General features: G+C 30.3%; 4 protein-coding genes across 4 annotated transcripts; 2 read left to right on the top strand and 2 right to left on the bottom strand.

Annotated features, from left to right (window-relative positions):
* Window positions 1-16: 16 nt before the first annotated feature.
* cubi_01215 (uncharacterized protein) lies at window positions 17-8,743 on the bottom strand (the record flags this gene model as incomplete). Its single annotated transcript, XM_029018227.1, has 1 exon — window positions 17-8,743. The coding sequence occupies one exon, from the start codon at window positions 8,741-8,743 to the stop codon at window positions 17-19; it is 8,727 nt and encodes a 2,908-aa protein (XP_028875564.1).
* A 436-nt stretch (window positions 8,744-9,179) lies between these two features.
* Window positions 9,180-9,962, top strand: cubi_01216 (ribosomal protein S8E; the record flags this gene model as incomplete). Its single annotated transcript, XM_029018228.1, has 1 exon — window positions 9,180-9,962. One exon carries the CDS (start codon window positions 9,180-9,182, stop codon window positions 9,960-9,962), a length of 783 nt encoding a protein of 260 aa, XP_028875565.1.
* Window positions 9,963-10,240: 278 nt separating this feature from the next.
* cubi_01217 (uncharacterized protein) lies at window positions 10,241-12,337 on the top strand (the record flags this gene model as incomplete). Its single annotated transcript, XM_029018229.1, has 1 exon — window positions 10,241-12,337. The coding sequence occupies one exon, from the start codon at window positions 10,241-10,243 to the stop codon at window positions 12,335-12,337; it is 2,097 nt and encodes a 698-aa protein (XP_028875566.1).
* A 74-nt stretch (window positions 12,338-12,411) lies between these two features.
* cubi_01218 (uncharacterized protein) lies at window positions 12,412-12,744 on the bottom strand (the record flags this gene model as incomplete). The annotated part of the gene is made up of 1 exon (XM_029018230.1): window positions 12,412-12,744. The coding sequence occupies one exon, from the start codon at window positions 12,742-12,744 to the stop codon at window positions 12,412-12,414; it is 333 nt and encodes a 110-aa protein (XP_028875567.1).
* Window positions 12,745-12,756: the final 12 nt, after the last annotated feature.

Genomic DNA, 12,756 nt, shown 5'->3' on the forward strand with positions numbered 1-12,756 from the left:
TCAATTAAATTACACGTCATGCATTTATTGATTGAAACTCAAAGGGTTGAAATGAACGCCAATTTAAATGTGTGTTTCTTCTTGCGTTAATTTTTTGAACAATATTTTGTAATTTAATCCAACGGTACGGACACAAAATCATAGGTTTTCCTCTAATCAAGTACTTATCTTCTTCTCCATATTCATCCACATAAAGAGTAGAAAATTCGCATGCTCTTCCACCATATAAAAGCCTTTTGTCTGCCTCAATCCAATTAAATAAATTGCCATTAGCCTCATTTTTAGTTGAAGAAATATCAATTCTAAACGAAAGTATAATTGATGACGAAACATGAAGGAAAAAAGATAGTCCTTTTCCACATTTTGCTATATGGTCCCTAATTGGGATAGACCTTAAAGATATATTTAAACCAGATCCAAACGGAATTGAGTACGAAGATATGTTTTCATCTTCTGTTCTACCTGTTCCTTTTGTATGACAATAGAAATAAGAACTCAAAATTGAAGATGATAAATTTGTACTAGTTTCAGTTTCATTACAACAATTATATTCTGTACATAGTATACTTCCACATGAAATACAAATCAAAAGATTATTAATATTATTACAGTATTTTCTGCTCCAATGTTTTATTGGTTTCGATAAAAGTTTATTATAAAGATTGTGAAACATTTTAGGAGGTAAAATAGTTGACTGATTAAAGCCATTATAAATTACAATATTTTGGCCATATTCATTTATATGTAGAAACTTCTTTCCCAATTCTTGAAATGAGTTCTTAAATATTTCAAACTCCTCAAAATTCAAATTCTTATAAAATGAATCGATATTACTATTAAACAATAATATCTTTACATTATCCAAATTATCTTGAATTTTAAATACTTCTAAGGAAGATAACGGAATTATTGGCTTCTTTTTTGAAATTAACTTTATAAAAAGGTTACTTTCTAATATGTTGCTTAACAAAGATTTCATCATTACAATACTTGAATTTTTAGGGTTTGTATTTCGTTCTTCAACATCAAATTCTGTTAGAGTTTTCCAAGCCATTTCTAGAATATTTGCATTTGCACAAAATCTACTAGAAATGGATTCTAATAATATGGAGATTTGCTCACTTAAATTATTATCCTCACAACCATTTAATCCGTTATCCTTGTGATTTGAATTATCATTTTTTTTGCTTTTTCCCTCCATGTAAATGTTTTGGAATCCAATAACCAATTTTAGCCAAATTATTATCCCAAGATTAATTATGTCTTTAAGTTTTTTGATATCTTTAAGTTTAAATTCCTCCATAAGCCCATTTTCCTGGTTTTGATTATACTTTTTAGATGTTTTCTTAGTATTTAAATAACTTGAGTTCACATTTAGTATATACCTTGGATATTTATTCAAACTTAATTCATGTATATTGTTACCTACTTTTTTATCCATATAATCTTTCAACTTAAAAGAATAAAACCTTTCACTCTTGTTTTTGTTCTCAGAAACCAATATTTCACTATTCACTGGAGTGATTTGAATTGGTAAAGCTCCAAAAATATTAACATTCATCCTCGAATCTGAAAGATTATTTATCTTCTGAGCCTTATATTCAACCTCTCCTGAATTAGAATCTAATTTCTTATGCAAATTAAATACATTACCATAAATCAAATCCTGAAAAAAAGATAAAACTTCATTCTCATTTAACTGATTATCTTTTTGTTCATCACTTTCCTCATCAACTTGGCTTCTTTTGTTTTTATTCAGATTTAAAATGAGTTGGACTATTGGGTTCTTTATATTAGAGATCCCCTCATCTTGATCCCATTCTGGGTTCCAAAATGTCCAAACAATTGAAAATACCTCCAAAATAAACATATTCAACATAATATATGTAATTCTTAACTTATCATCATCCAAAGTTTCATCACTTTCACTCTCTCTTTCAAAGTTATCCCTAATGTCATTATGTAAACAGCTAATCCCTATACTGGCATGTAAATCATTCATCTTTGTATGACAAAAACTACCAGAATGATTGTTATCTTGGCTATTTTGCCTCCTTAATGATCTAGTTGCATCAATTAGAATCACCAAGTTTACCAGAATTTGAAACCTAGCTGTAGGTGATTGGAGTGAAATAAAGTCCCAAATATCAATTTTACTTTCATCTCTAACTACTGGGAATAAATTGTAAATCATTGAAATAGACAAAGATGGGAAATGATTAATAATGCTTCTTAAAGAATCAAAAACAATTTTGTACATTAAACTTCTTGAAGAAGGGAATGGCTTGATAAAAAACAATCCAGCCTCATCAGAGTTTGAGATGGTGTCTATTACAATATTGTCACTTATAATCTTAATTAAGAAACCTATTGGATTAATACCTGGGATTCCATTTATAAACAAATTTACGCCAGGAATGTTGAAAGGAAGTAAATGATTAAACAAAGTCAGTATTGAAAGAATTTGCTCTAGTATTGGGATACTCTCTATATCAATTTCTATATTATTTAATTCAGAATTTCCTTCATAATTGTCACCAAAAAGATTAAATATTTCATCTTTTCTCTGAAAATCCATTAGTATATCCAAAACTTGCATCAAGTAATCATCTTTACAAACCAAAAAGTTTTTTTCTTCATTGCCTTTTTCCATCATTAAATCCTCTCTTTTAAAGTATTTGAAAGGAAGAATTATGTTGGAGAATGTATTACAATATGGGCATGTTAAGTTGGTTAAATGGTAAATTTGTTTATTAATGTCATACTGTCTAACTTTATTATTGAATTTTGATCCAAGATTATCAGATATAGAAGATAATACGTGAATTGAGCTGCTAGAAGTTTCCACATTGGCTTTATCAAAATTTTCTACTTTATCTCTGGTACCCACTTGTTTCACACTAAGTGCTACTTTGTTCTTGTAGTATGTCAATGGAAACCCTACATACTGAATTTTAGATTTCATCTCCAAACTACATTCTTCTGTTTGTATTTGCCTAGTTTCTTGGCCTGATCTTGAACTGCCATCATTTGAACCAGATGATATTTCATTATTAAATAACTTATAATACTGAGAAACGCACTTATAATGTATTAAATGCCCACATATTGTTAAGTAAAATGAAGTATATCCAAAATTTGGTTGGAGGCCATCCAAGGTTGTGTCACTTTGTATATTTCTTTTTGAGTCCAAACTGGTATTCTGTAGATCCAGATATCCAAAAGTTGCAATATGCTCATCATTATTATCATGGCCTTGATTACCGCTAATTAGCTCATGGCAAAATACACAAAAATCAGAATTTTCTTCATTATCTACACCTTGGTTGCCAACACATATTTTTTCTAACTTAATCCCATCCTGGTTATCTACCTTATTCTCCTCATTACTTAAAAGCATAGACTTTTTAAAATTGTTCATAAAATTTTTTTGTTTTTTCATATACTCCTGTAGAATATTTTTTTGTTTCTCTTGTATTTTCTCTTTAAAATTGGTTTCCTTCAAATTAATAGCTTTTTCCTGCAAAGATGCTACTCTCTCCATATAAAGACCTTCTAAGTAACTCCTAAAGTAAGATTCTATCTCAGGACTTGTGTGATTTGCAATAGATAACCCCCATTCTAAAAAGAACGAAGATTCAATAGGAATTAACTTTAAAACATCTTTCTTAACAAACTTAAACTTGTTTTTATCTTTTCCTAAATGAATGTCATTATCATTAATTCTTAAAGAATACAACACTTCCACTAATATATCCATCAGGCAGAAAGGTTTTTCATGTCTTATATCATTCTCAAAACTTAAAATTAATGGTGTAATTAGGAGCTCAAATACACTTTCTATTCGGTTTTTTCTAAGCAGGTCACAAATATTAATCATATTCAAATCTTTGAGCACTATAGGAGTGGTATTCTGAATTAAGTTGTTTCCCACTTTTTTGCTTAGCTCTTCTTTAATCAAACTACAGAGATTAGGTTGAACTGCAAAGTACTGATAATCATCATTGTCTCCATCTTGATTTAAACAGTAAATTGAGACATTAAACAACCTGCTAGAGTGTGAATTTTTACATACTGGTGAATTTAAACCTCCTATTTGTTTAAAATTTGTATTCGCTTCCAATGGAATTGAAAAGAACTCATAGGTTGGATCCTCGTTAAATTCTAAAATTTCCTTGTTTGTTTGATTCTTTGTTCCTGGTTCTTCAGTATTTAGAGGAACTCTATTAAATTCTATTTTTGTTTGGGATTCTTCATTATTGCTGGCTTTAAAAGCCTTGTAAATGTATTCTATTATTTCTATATTAATCAAGTTGAAAAGTAGAATGAAAGAATGGTGTATTATTCTCACATCATCCATGAGTGTTTGGCTTATACATAGTCCAAAAAGTTTAGGAAGAGCCAAGTGAAGTATATTTGAAAGCAGAATAGATTTGATATACATGTTTTGGCTCGAGTTGAAATGTATTGCAGAGGAGAAATGTTCATTTAAAGGAATATGGCATAGCTTAATAGGAAACTTGGTGAACTTATTATTTATAAACTTTCTCTCTGAATTATCTTGAGCTTCCTCTATTTCATTTTTACCGAAAATACCATTTTGATTTCTATTATTATGTTCTAACATGCTATTCTCACCTATTCGTCTCTTTTTTAAACTACCATCCTCAATACTAATTACATCTCTGCATAATTTAGAATTTTTACTTAAGCTATTTGGCCAATCATTAAAGTACGAGCATATAGATTCACCGTTGGAGTTATCTTCACTTCCTAAGAACTTAACTGGTAAAAGAGGATCATATAACATCCATCCAATTGGCTGCTTAATTTTATACAGAATTGGCTTGTTATCAAAAGCGGGGATTTTCTCACAAAATGAGTCCAAAATCTCATCAATGATAGTGTTAAGATTTGAAGACTTTATTGACTGAATAAAATTTCCATAGTACAAGGATGAAGAGGAGGAAATTGGGAGGCCGTCTTGAATTTCTGATCTGGATCTATTTTTTCTTATCAAGTATTGAACAAGCAAATATCTATATACTGATTTATTAAATGAGAGAGAATTAGGAAGATCAAGAGATGTGATTTTAGTGAATATATCCATAATAAATAGCACTGCACAATTTGCCTTCTTATCAATAGCTTTTCTTAAGCCAAGTACATTAAAGCAAGGATTAATAGATTCTTTCACATCTTTCAAAATACTATTATTATCTGTATCTGAACTTATTTGAAAATGGTCCACCATATCCATGTCTTTCTTAGAATGATGATTATTATTTTCACAATTAATTTCGTCTTCAATTAAATTAAAGTGAGTCAAAATTGAAGAAATCATAAACAATATGCTGTCCTGATTGTCAAGTATATTCAAAACCAACCTAATTGAGAAGATATCAAGAAGTATATACATTGTTGACCAGTGTGACTTCTTGTAGAACTGAGCCTCGTTTATTGGACTTAATCCATTCCTAAGCCAAGATCCATCATTTAAATAAAAGGCCTGGTGGACAAAACAATATGCTCTTAATGGGTGCTCTATTATTGATATTTTTAACACGTCATTCAAAATACCGAGATTTTCTACTAATTCAAAAATATACTTGGAGTCTATGCAATCTTTTTTTCTCGAAGTGTAATCCAAGTAAATGTAAATAAGTTGTAAAGAAGTCCTGTTGAGTGGAATATGTATAGAAGCCCAATTTTCTATTATGCTTTGATTATGTAGAGTATAATTTCCATTTATAGTTGAGGCATACTCAAATTTAACAAAGTATCTACCAAAAGTCTTATCTATATTGAATGATCTGTTTTCCACATATTCATATTTAATATTCCAGGATTCATTAATGCTGGTAATGTGAATCCACTGAATCAATGATTGTACAGTATTTAGTACGAGGCGAAATATACAAAAAGTAGTTAAATCTAGTCCTTCATATTCCAAAGAAAGAGGCATTAAGCTTGAATCACCTGGGATTCTGGTTAACAAAAAAATGATCTGGAGTAATATATCTACAGTGGATTGAATATCACAACAAAGAAGAAGACTTGAGTGCCATTTTAAGTCCTCAAATGGCTCTACAATCTTACTTTTGTGAGGGTTCATACATTGTACTAATCTAAGCAAAGATAGCCATCCATTATACCATAGTTCCATGTATAACTTCTTGCTTAAGTATTTTGTTTCTTCAGGCTCTATATGTCTGCAAGACAACTCTTCCTGTAACATTTTGGTGGATTTATTGAGAAAAATAAAGTAGATCAAATCTATACATTGGAGCAAATATTTAGAATCATGCATTGAATATGTGTATTTTCTATTGACCACAGCACTGCTATTGGAGCTAAGAGTTGGGACTGGAAATTTGGATTTTGAATCTTCTTTATTTTTATGGCAAACCTTCTGATATACAACAGAGCTCTGTAGAATTTGAAAAGTCGTAAAAAATATATTCTGAATTAAGTTGTTATCTAAAGCCATAGAAATCAGCATTCTATCAATTGTAAAAAGCTGTACAGCAATTCTAGTTAAGACTTTATCCTGTCTTTTTACCAATTCATTATAATTTCTCATGAAAATGTCAGGAAAAATCTCTTCTTTAAACTTGGAATCAAACATCATAACAAGTAAAAGGTCAGTTAGATCATTTTGTTTGTAAATCTTTGACACCAAAGCCTGATGAATGAGGGAATCATTTGCTTCATTTAGCTGTCTAGACCACTTCATCCAGAAAATATCTAAATACGTCAGGATCTCAATTTTAATATCAAATTCATCAGAAATAGATTCATCACCATTTCTGAAATCTAACATGTAATTTTCGGAAGTATTTTCCTGGATTATTGCATTTTGAGATTCATCAGATTCTTTTACTGAGACAAACTTAAAATCAGAATGTATTTCTCTAAGGAAATCTTTAACTTTTTGAGTGGTTAAGGTGTGAATTCTTTTGTTAATATATTCTTCAATTAAAGGTTTAAGTAATTTACATGCATATTTGTTACTGGATTTAAGGTCATCATTAAGGCTCGGGTGGTTTAAAATTCCAAACATCAAAAGCTTATGTATTGGAGATCCAAAAAGTTCACCCATTAATGGTAAGAAAATAGATTGGTAGTTTTCACATAAGCTAATAAACCATTGAAAGAAGTATGAGTCCATCTGGAATTTTTTTTCTTGTTTGAATAGAAGTAATATAGGGATAGTAGTGTCATTTAAGTTTTGTCCTCTAATAGTTTGAAAATGCAAAATTGGGATATCTTCAAAAAAATGGTTCTCCTGTGGAAGAGCAGCATTTAAGTTGTCAAAGATAACTGGATCTTCTGAATTTGTTTGATTATCGCTCATTTCAACTCTTTCATATATTTGTTCTATTTCATTTTCAAAAGAATTATCTTCAACATTATTTATTATAGTATTACGGTTTGTATCGTTATTAACGTTACCATCATCTAATCCATTCTCTACTCGAAAACTATCAGAGTCAAAGTAACTAGGAAATATATTTAGTTCAGAATCATCAGAAAGATCTTCATCTTGCATATAGAAATCCAAAACATTAAAATTGTCTTCCGTCTTTTCATCATTTCTGTTTTGTTCAATTATTTTTGATACCAATTTTGAATGAAATGGGAGGTATATCTCCTTTGTATTAGGAGCAGTACAGTATAGCCTAGATAAGCAGACAACATGGCAAAGTATTCCATGAAAAATCCCTTTTAATTTGGACCTAAGTAAATCCGAATTAAGATTCGCATTTGAATTAGAAGACTGAATATCCTTAATATTATGCTTTCTACAGAATCCTTCCTTGCTCCAAGCCTGTTCATCCCCACAATCACAGCAGCCACCATAGTCTGACTTATATATATAATATTCGTGATTTTCGTGGTTTCCATTTTGAAAACAGTCTACACAAATACATGAAGAAGTTGAAGTTCCGCAAGTAATACACCTATAAGCAATATGTTGGCCACTCCAAATCTGAGAGCATCTATTTAATGTCCCCATCTCTTTTGGAAGCCTTAGACTTGAGAAAAATGCCGAATCAAGATCATTATTCTTAAATATACTTGTGAAATCGTCAAATTCAGGATTCATTAAAAGTTCTAATATAGAAATAATAACGAAATCTAAGGTTTCATTAGTTGGATTCAAAGAGTTAAAATTTCCAGTAGCATTTATTTCTGAATCAAACTTTAATTTTTTTGCTTGTTTTACCCATTTCTGTGTACTTGATTTTGGAAGATTATATTCAATATCCTTATTGGTCTCACATATAGCAACATACCAATATATTTTTTCATCATCCAAAGAATATGCAGTAGAGAATAATTCGATTGCTAAAAAGGTATTCCAAGTATTGGTGTGACTGTATCTATCATCAACTAATTCACAAATTAAAAACATGATATCTCCTAACAGCTCACTCTGGGACTCATTCTCTTTATCATCAATAAATAAAGAAACGTACTCATCATAAGACAAGCTCAAATTAAAAGTGGAGCCATTGTAAATATTTTTTGGTAACTCTGGCCCACACTTAATCAAATGCGCTCTTAAACATAAAAGTCTAAATCTTAAAGCCTGAAGAGAAGAATAACATGCCTTATTGATTGAAAACCACTGCTTCATGATAGATTCTTTAACTGTTAACTTGGGAACCTTAGTAAAATCAACATAATCATGATTGGTTACTTGGCTTCTATTTGTGTGGATTACTGGAACTTGCATCTTTAATCCAAAAACCTCTTCCAGTCGAAATATCTCATTCTTCAATAAATCAAAAAAAGCGTTCTGCCACTGTAACACACAACCTTTCTAGAACTCTAGTCAGCCCCACTAATTTTTGAATAATTTTTTATATATATTTTTTTGATCGTGATGCTCGGCTTTTAAAGACATTTTGCGGTATTTTTGTTAGGTACCGAATAAATTCTGGCGCCACATTTAGGCGGGTTGTGTAATTAGAGAGAAAACTAATGGAAAAAGTATTAATAAATAAATATAAACAGAATATTGAAATAAAGATTGGACAGTAAAATTGACTATTTGTAAAAGAATTCTTTTAATTCAATATTGGAAATATCTGGTAATAAAGAAGAGTGGTAAAACTTTTTTTTTGTTATTTTAAAAACATAAGGTATTATTGGTACTTGTTTAATTAACCATGCCTCAGAATGAATACATTGAGCTACATAGAAAACGCCATGGATATAGGTTCGACCACTTTGAGAAAAAGAGAAAGTTTGAATCGCGTAAAGTCCATAAGGAATCTCAACATGCTCAAAAGCTGAGAGGCATAAAGGCTAAACTTTACAACAAAAAGAGGTATGCTGAAAAGGCTACTTTAAGGAAACTAGTTAAAGCAAACGAGGAGAAAGATGCGGTTGAGAGGGATCCAGAAAATGTACAAAAAGGAGCAGTTCCATCATACTTATTGGATCGTGAGGGGGTTAACCGAACAAAGATTCTCAGTAATATGATTAAGCAGAAAAGAAAGGAGAAGTCTGCAAAATGGCAAGTACCTATACCAAAGATTAAGGCTATGAATGAAGATGAAATGTTCAAAATCTTAAGAACCGGCAAGCGTCAAAAGAAATCATGGAAGAGAATTGTTAATAAAGTTTGTTTTGTGGGGAATGACTTTACTAGAAAACCTCCAAAGCTCGAAAGATACATTAGACCAACTGGTTTGAGATTTAAAAAGGCTCATGTTACACATCCGGAGCTTAAAACTACTTTTTACCTCGATATTGTTTCCATAAAGAAAAATCCCCAGAGCCAATTATATACTACATTAGGTGTAATTACTAAAGGTACTATAATTGAGGTAAATGTTAGCGAACTAGGTCTTGTTACACAAACAGGTAAAGTTGTATGGGCAAAGTATGCTCAGGTAACTAATAATCCAGAAATTGATGGCTGTATTAATGCTGTTTTATTAGTTTGATTCAATACGATGTAGCAAACTTGGCTATACAGGAACACTAAGGTAGTTTTGCATATTATATGATCTAGTAATTTTAACTTATATTACTTCATTCTTTTTTTTTTGTTTTTTCTGTTTTTGACCGGTAACTAATATTTTTTAATGAAAAAATAAGTTACCGGTGAATTTAACCCACAAAAAATCAGAAAATACTCCAACAATAAAAATTGATTTCTATTAATCTAAATTGTTTGATGAAATGAAATAAAATAAAAACTCTTCTCCATAAGTTGAAGAATATGAAACCCAACTTGGAATGTAAACTTCTTTTGAAAACGAATACATACTTGCCAGAGATACCCAATTATTGGCTAGATTCTACTCATTTTCCAATATTTGATAAAAATACAAATGAATTAAAAACTCAAAATATTCATGTCCTTGACAAAGTTATTGACTCTACAGAGATAGATAATGGCCCTTTCATTTCTGCATGTTATAGCGAGGATGGAGAAATCTTGGCAGTATCTAATTTAGAAGGAATTTACTTATTAGGATCATATACTAGAACTTGTTTTGCAGCTATTCCATTTGCCTTATTAGCAAAACAGCTTGGAGTTGAAGATTCCAAGTCTTTAATTTGCAATGATGTTTACATCTTTGAGAAAAACTGCCTTCTCGGAGCCCTATTTAATGATTTTCTTGCCTTTTGGGACATCTCCTCAAGTAAACTTATTAGTTATGAATGCTATGTCCCAAAATTCATTGGATCAATAAGTACTAAAGACCTTTTACTACATATAAATGAGAAGCAGAAATGTTATAATTACTTACCAGCTCAATATTTAAACATGGTAGATCCAAGAGACTTTGAAAATAATAAGTTTGTTTCAGTTCAAGGAATTAAAACACTTAAATCAGATAATAAAGAGGAAATCAGTCAAGCTGACTGTAAATATACTATCACTATTGAATTTGTAGTTGAGTTACACAGTTCTTTGCCATTAATAGTTCAAGCGAAAGCAAAATATAATAATCAGGACATAATAGCAAATGAGTTCTCGAATGGATCATCAAAGTTTCATGAATTTACTATTCACTCTGTCTCCTCGATTTTTCCAGATCATTTTCTGAATAATATTTCAACTAAATATGTAGATCCTGGAAACAATAATAAATTTGTATCTTTGGCTGTTTCTGAGAAGGAAGGCCGTAGAATCTATTCAAGTTTTATTATTATTGGAGAAACAAATATATTGCTTATTTTTGATGAGTTTAAAACCATTCTTTCTTTAAAAGCAATACCGAACTATGGGAAAAGGCATAACAAGTATCTTTATAGCTGCAAGATTCACTTTAACAAAGATGGAGATATTCTAATAGTTCAGTACTCTGATAGATTTTCAGTTTACTCATTGAAAGAAGTGGACAACTCCAGAGAAAATTTTGAAGGTAATTCTGACTCAAACCAGGTAAACAACTTAAGTGTAGCTGAAAACTATAAAGATACAGAGTTCGATCAAGAATACTTAACAGAAATGGGGATTGAGTCTGAAAAATATATTCCAAAGCTCAAGATTAAGTTACTTTATTCTTATTCTCAAGTAATTCAAAAGGAATGGATAACTTCTATTTCTACCTATAATGAAAAGGTATATGACTCTTTTAAAACTCATAATATTCAACTTTACGGACCAATTAGTCAATTATACCCATGCGGTGTTTTGGCAGTAACCACAATATCATCAAATGGTCAATCTTTCTATTACCTGATGAAAATTTGTTCAAACTCAGATAGTAGAAGTTACATACCAAATGCACCAAATACCAAATGTGACCACTTTTGCAATGACAATACAGGATCAAATATGATTATTTGGAAGGTGGACCTGACAAAACTAAATGGGGTCCGGAAAATAATTTGGCAGCCTGGGGATTCAATTTGCTTAGCAATCCAATTTTTAGAAAAGCTTAAAAATACCAAACTCATGTACGATGAATACTATGAAATGAACAGCACAAATATGAATGTGTTAAATCAGTTAGAAAAGAATAATACCTTTGGGAAAATATTCTTCATAGATTCTAGATGCTCCAATGATGATATGTTACTCTGGTCAAGGCTGATGATAGATTTCACAGCTATTCACAGAAACAAAGAGTACATTGAGAAAGAGGATGAATTTGACTATAAAGATAAGAAGGAAAATCATTCAGAATCTAGTGAAATTAAAAAGGCTTATTTGGATGAGTACTTTAAAGCTGCTTCAAAACCAGATACACAACAATTAAATACTTATGAGAAAGAAATGCAAAAAATCTTGGAGGACCTGCATGAGTTCAATAAAAATTTAGATGATAATGTCTACTGGTTTAACAAAATCACAGAAGTTTAAAGCAATAAAATATTTATTTGACTGTATATATTAAAATATGATTTGTTACTAAATATAATATATTATCTTAGAATTTACTCTTTAAAAAATTCCCTATACCTTTGATTTGGCATTAAGAATACATTGTAATCGTTTTTTACTGCGAAAGTTGAATTTTCCATTTTAATCATATTTCTCAAGTTGTCATCCCTGATTACAAATCTACCATCTTCAGTTGTCTCAATACTTTTCTTTAAACATTCCTCTATAAATTTTTGTCCCAGAATTGAAGCAATAGAAAATAAATTGGGGTCTGATGACTTTACACCTTGTCTATTCATGATATATTCTACACATTCCTTCGGGAAGATAATGCTTTCAATTTTTGCCTCGTCTGACTGTATATTCCCGGACTTTTCTAATACCATTTTTTTTCTAAT

The sequence above is a fragment of the Cryptosporidium ubiquitum genome (assembly GCF_001865345.1).
Source record: "Cryptosporidium ubiquitum isolate 39726 chromosome Unknown contig_16, whole genome shotgun sequence".
NCBI lineage: Eukaryota > Apicomplexa > Conoidasida > Eucoccidiorida > Cryptosporidiidae > Cryptosporidium > Cryptosporidium ubiquitum.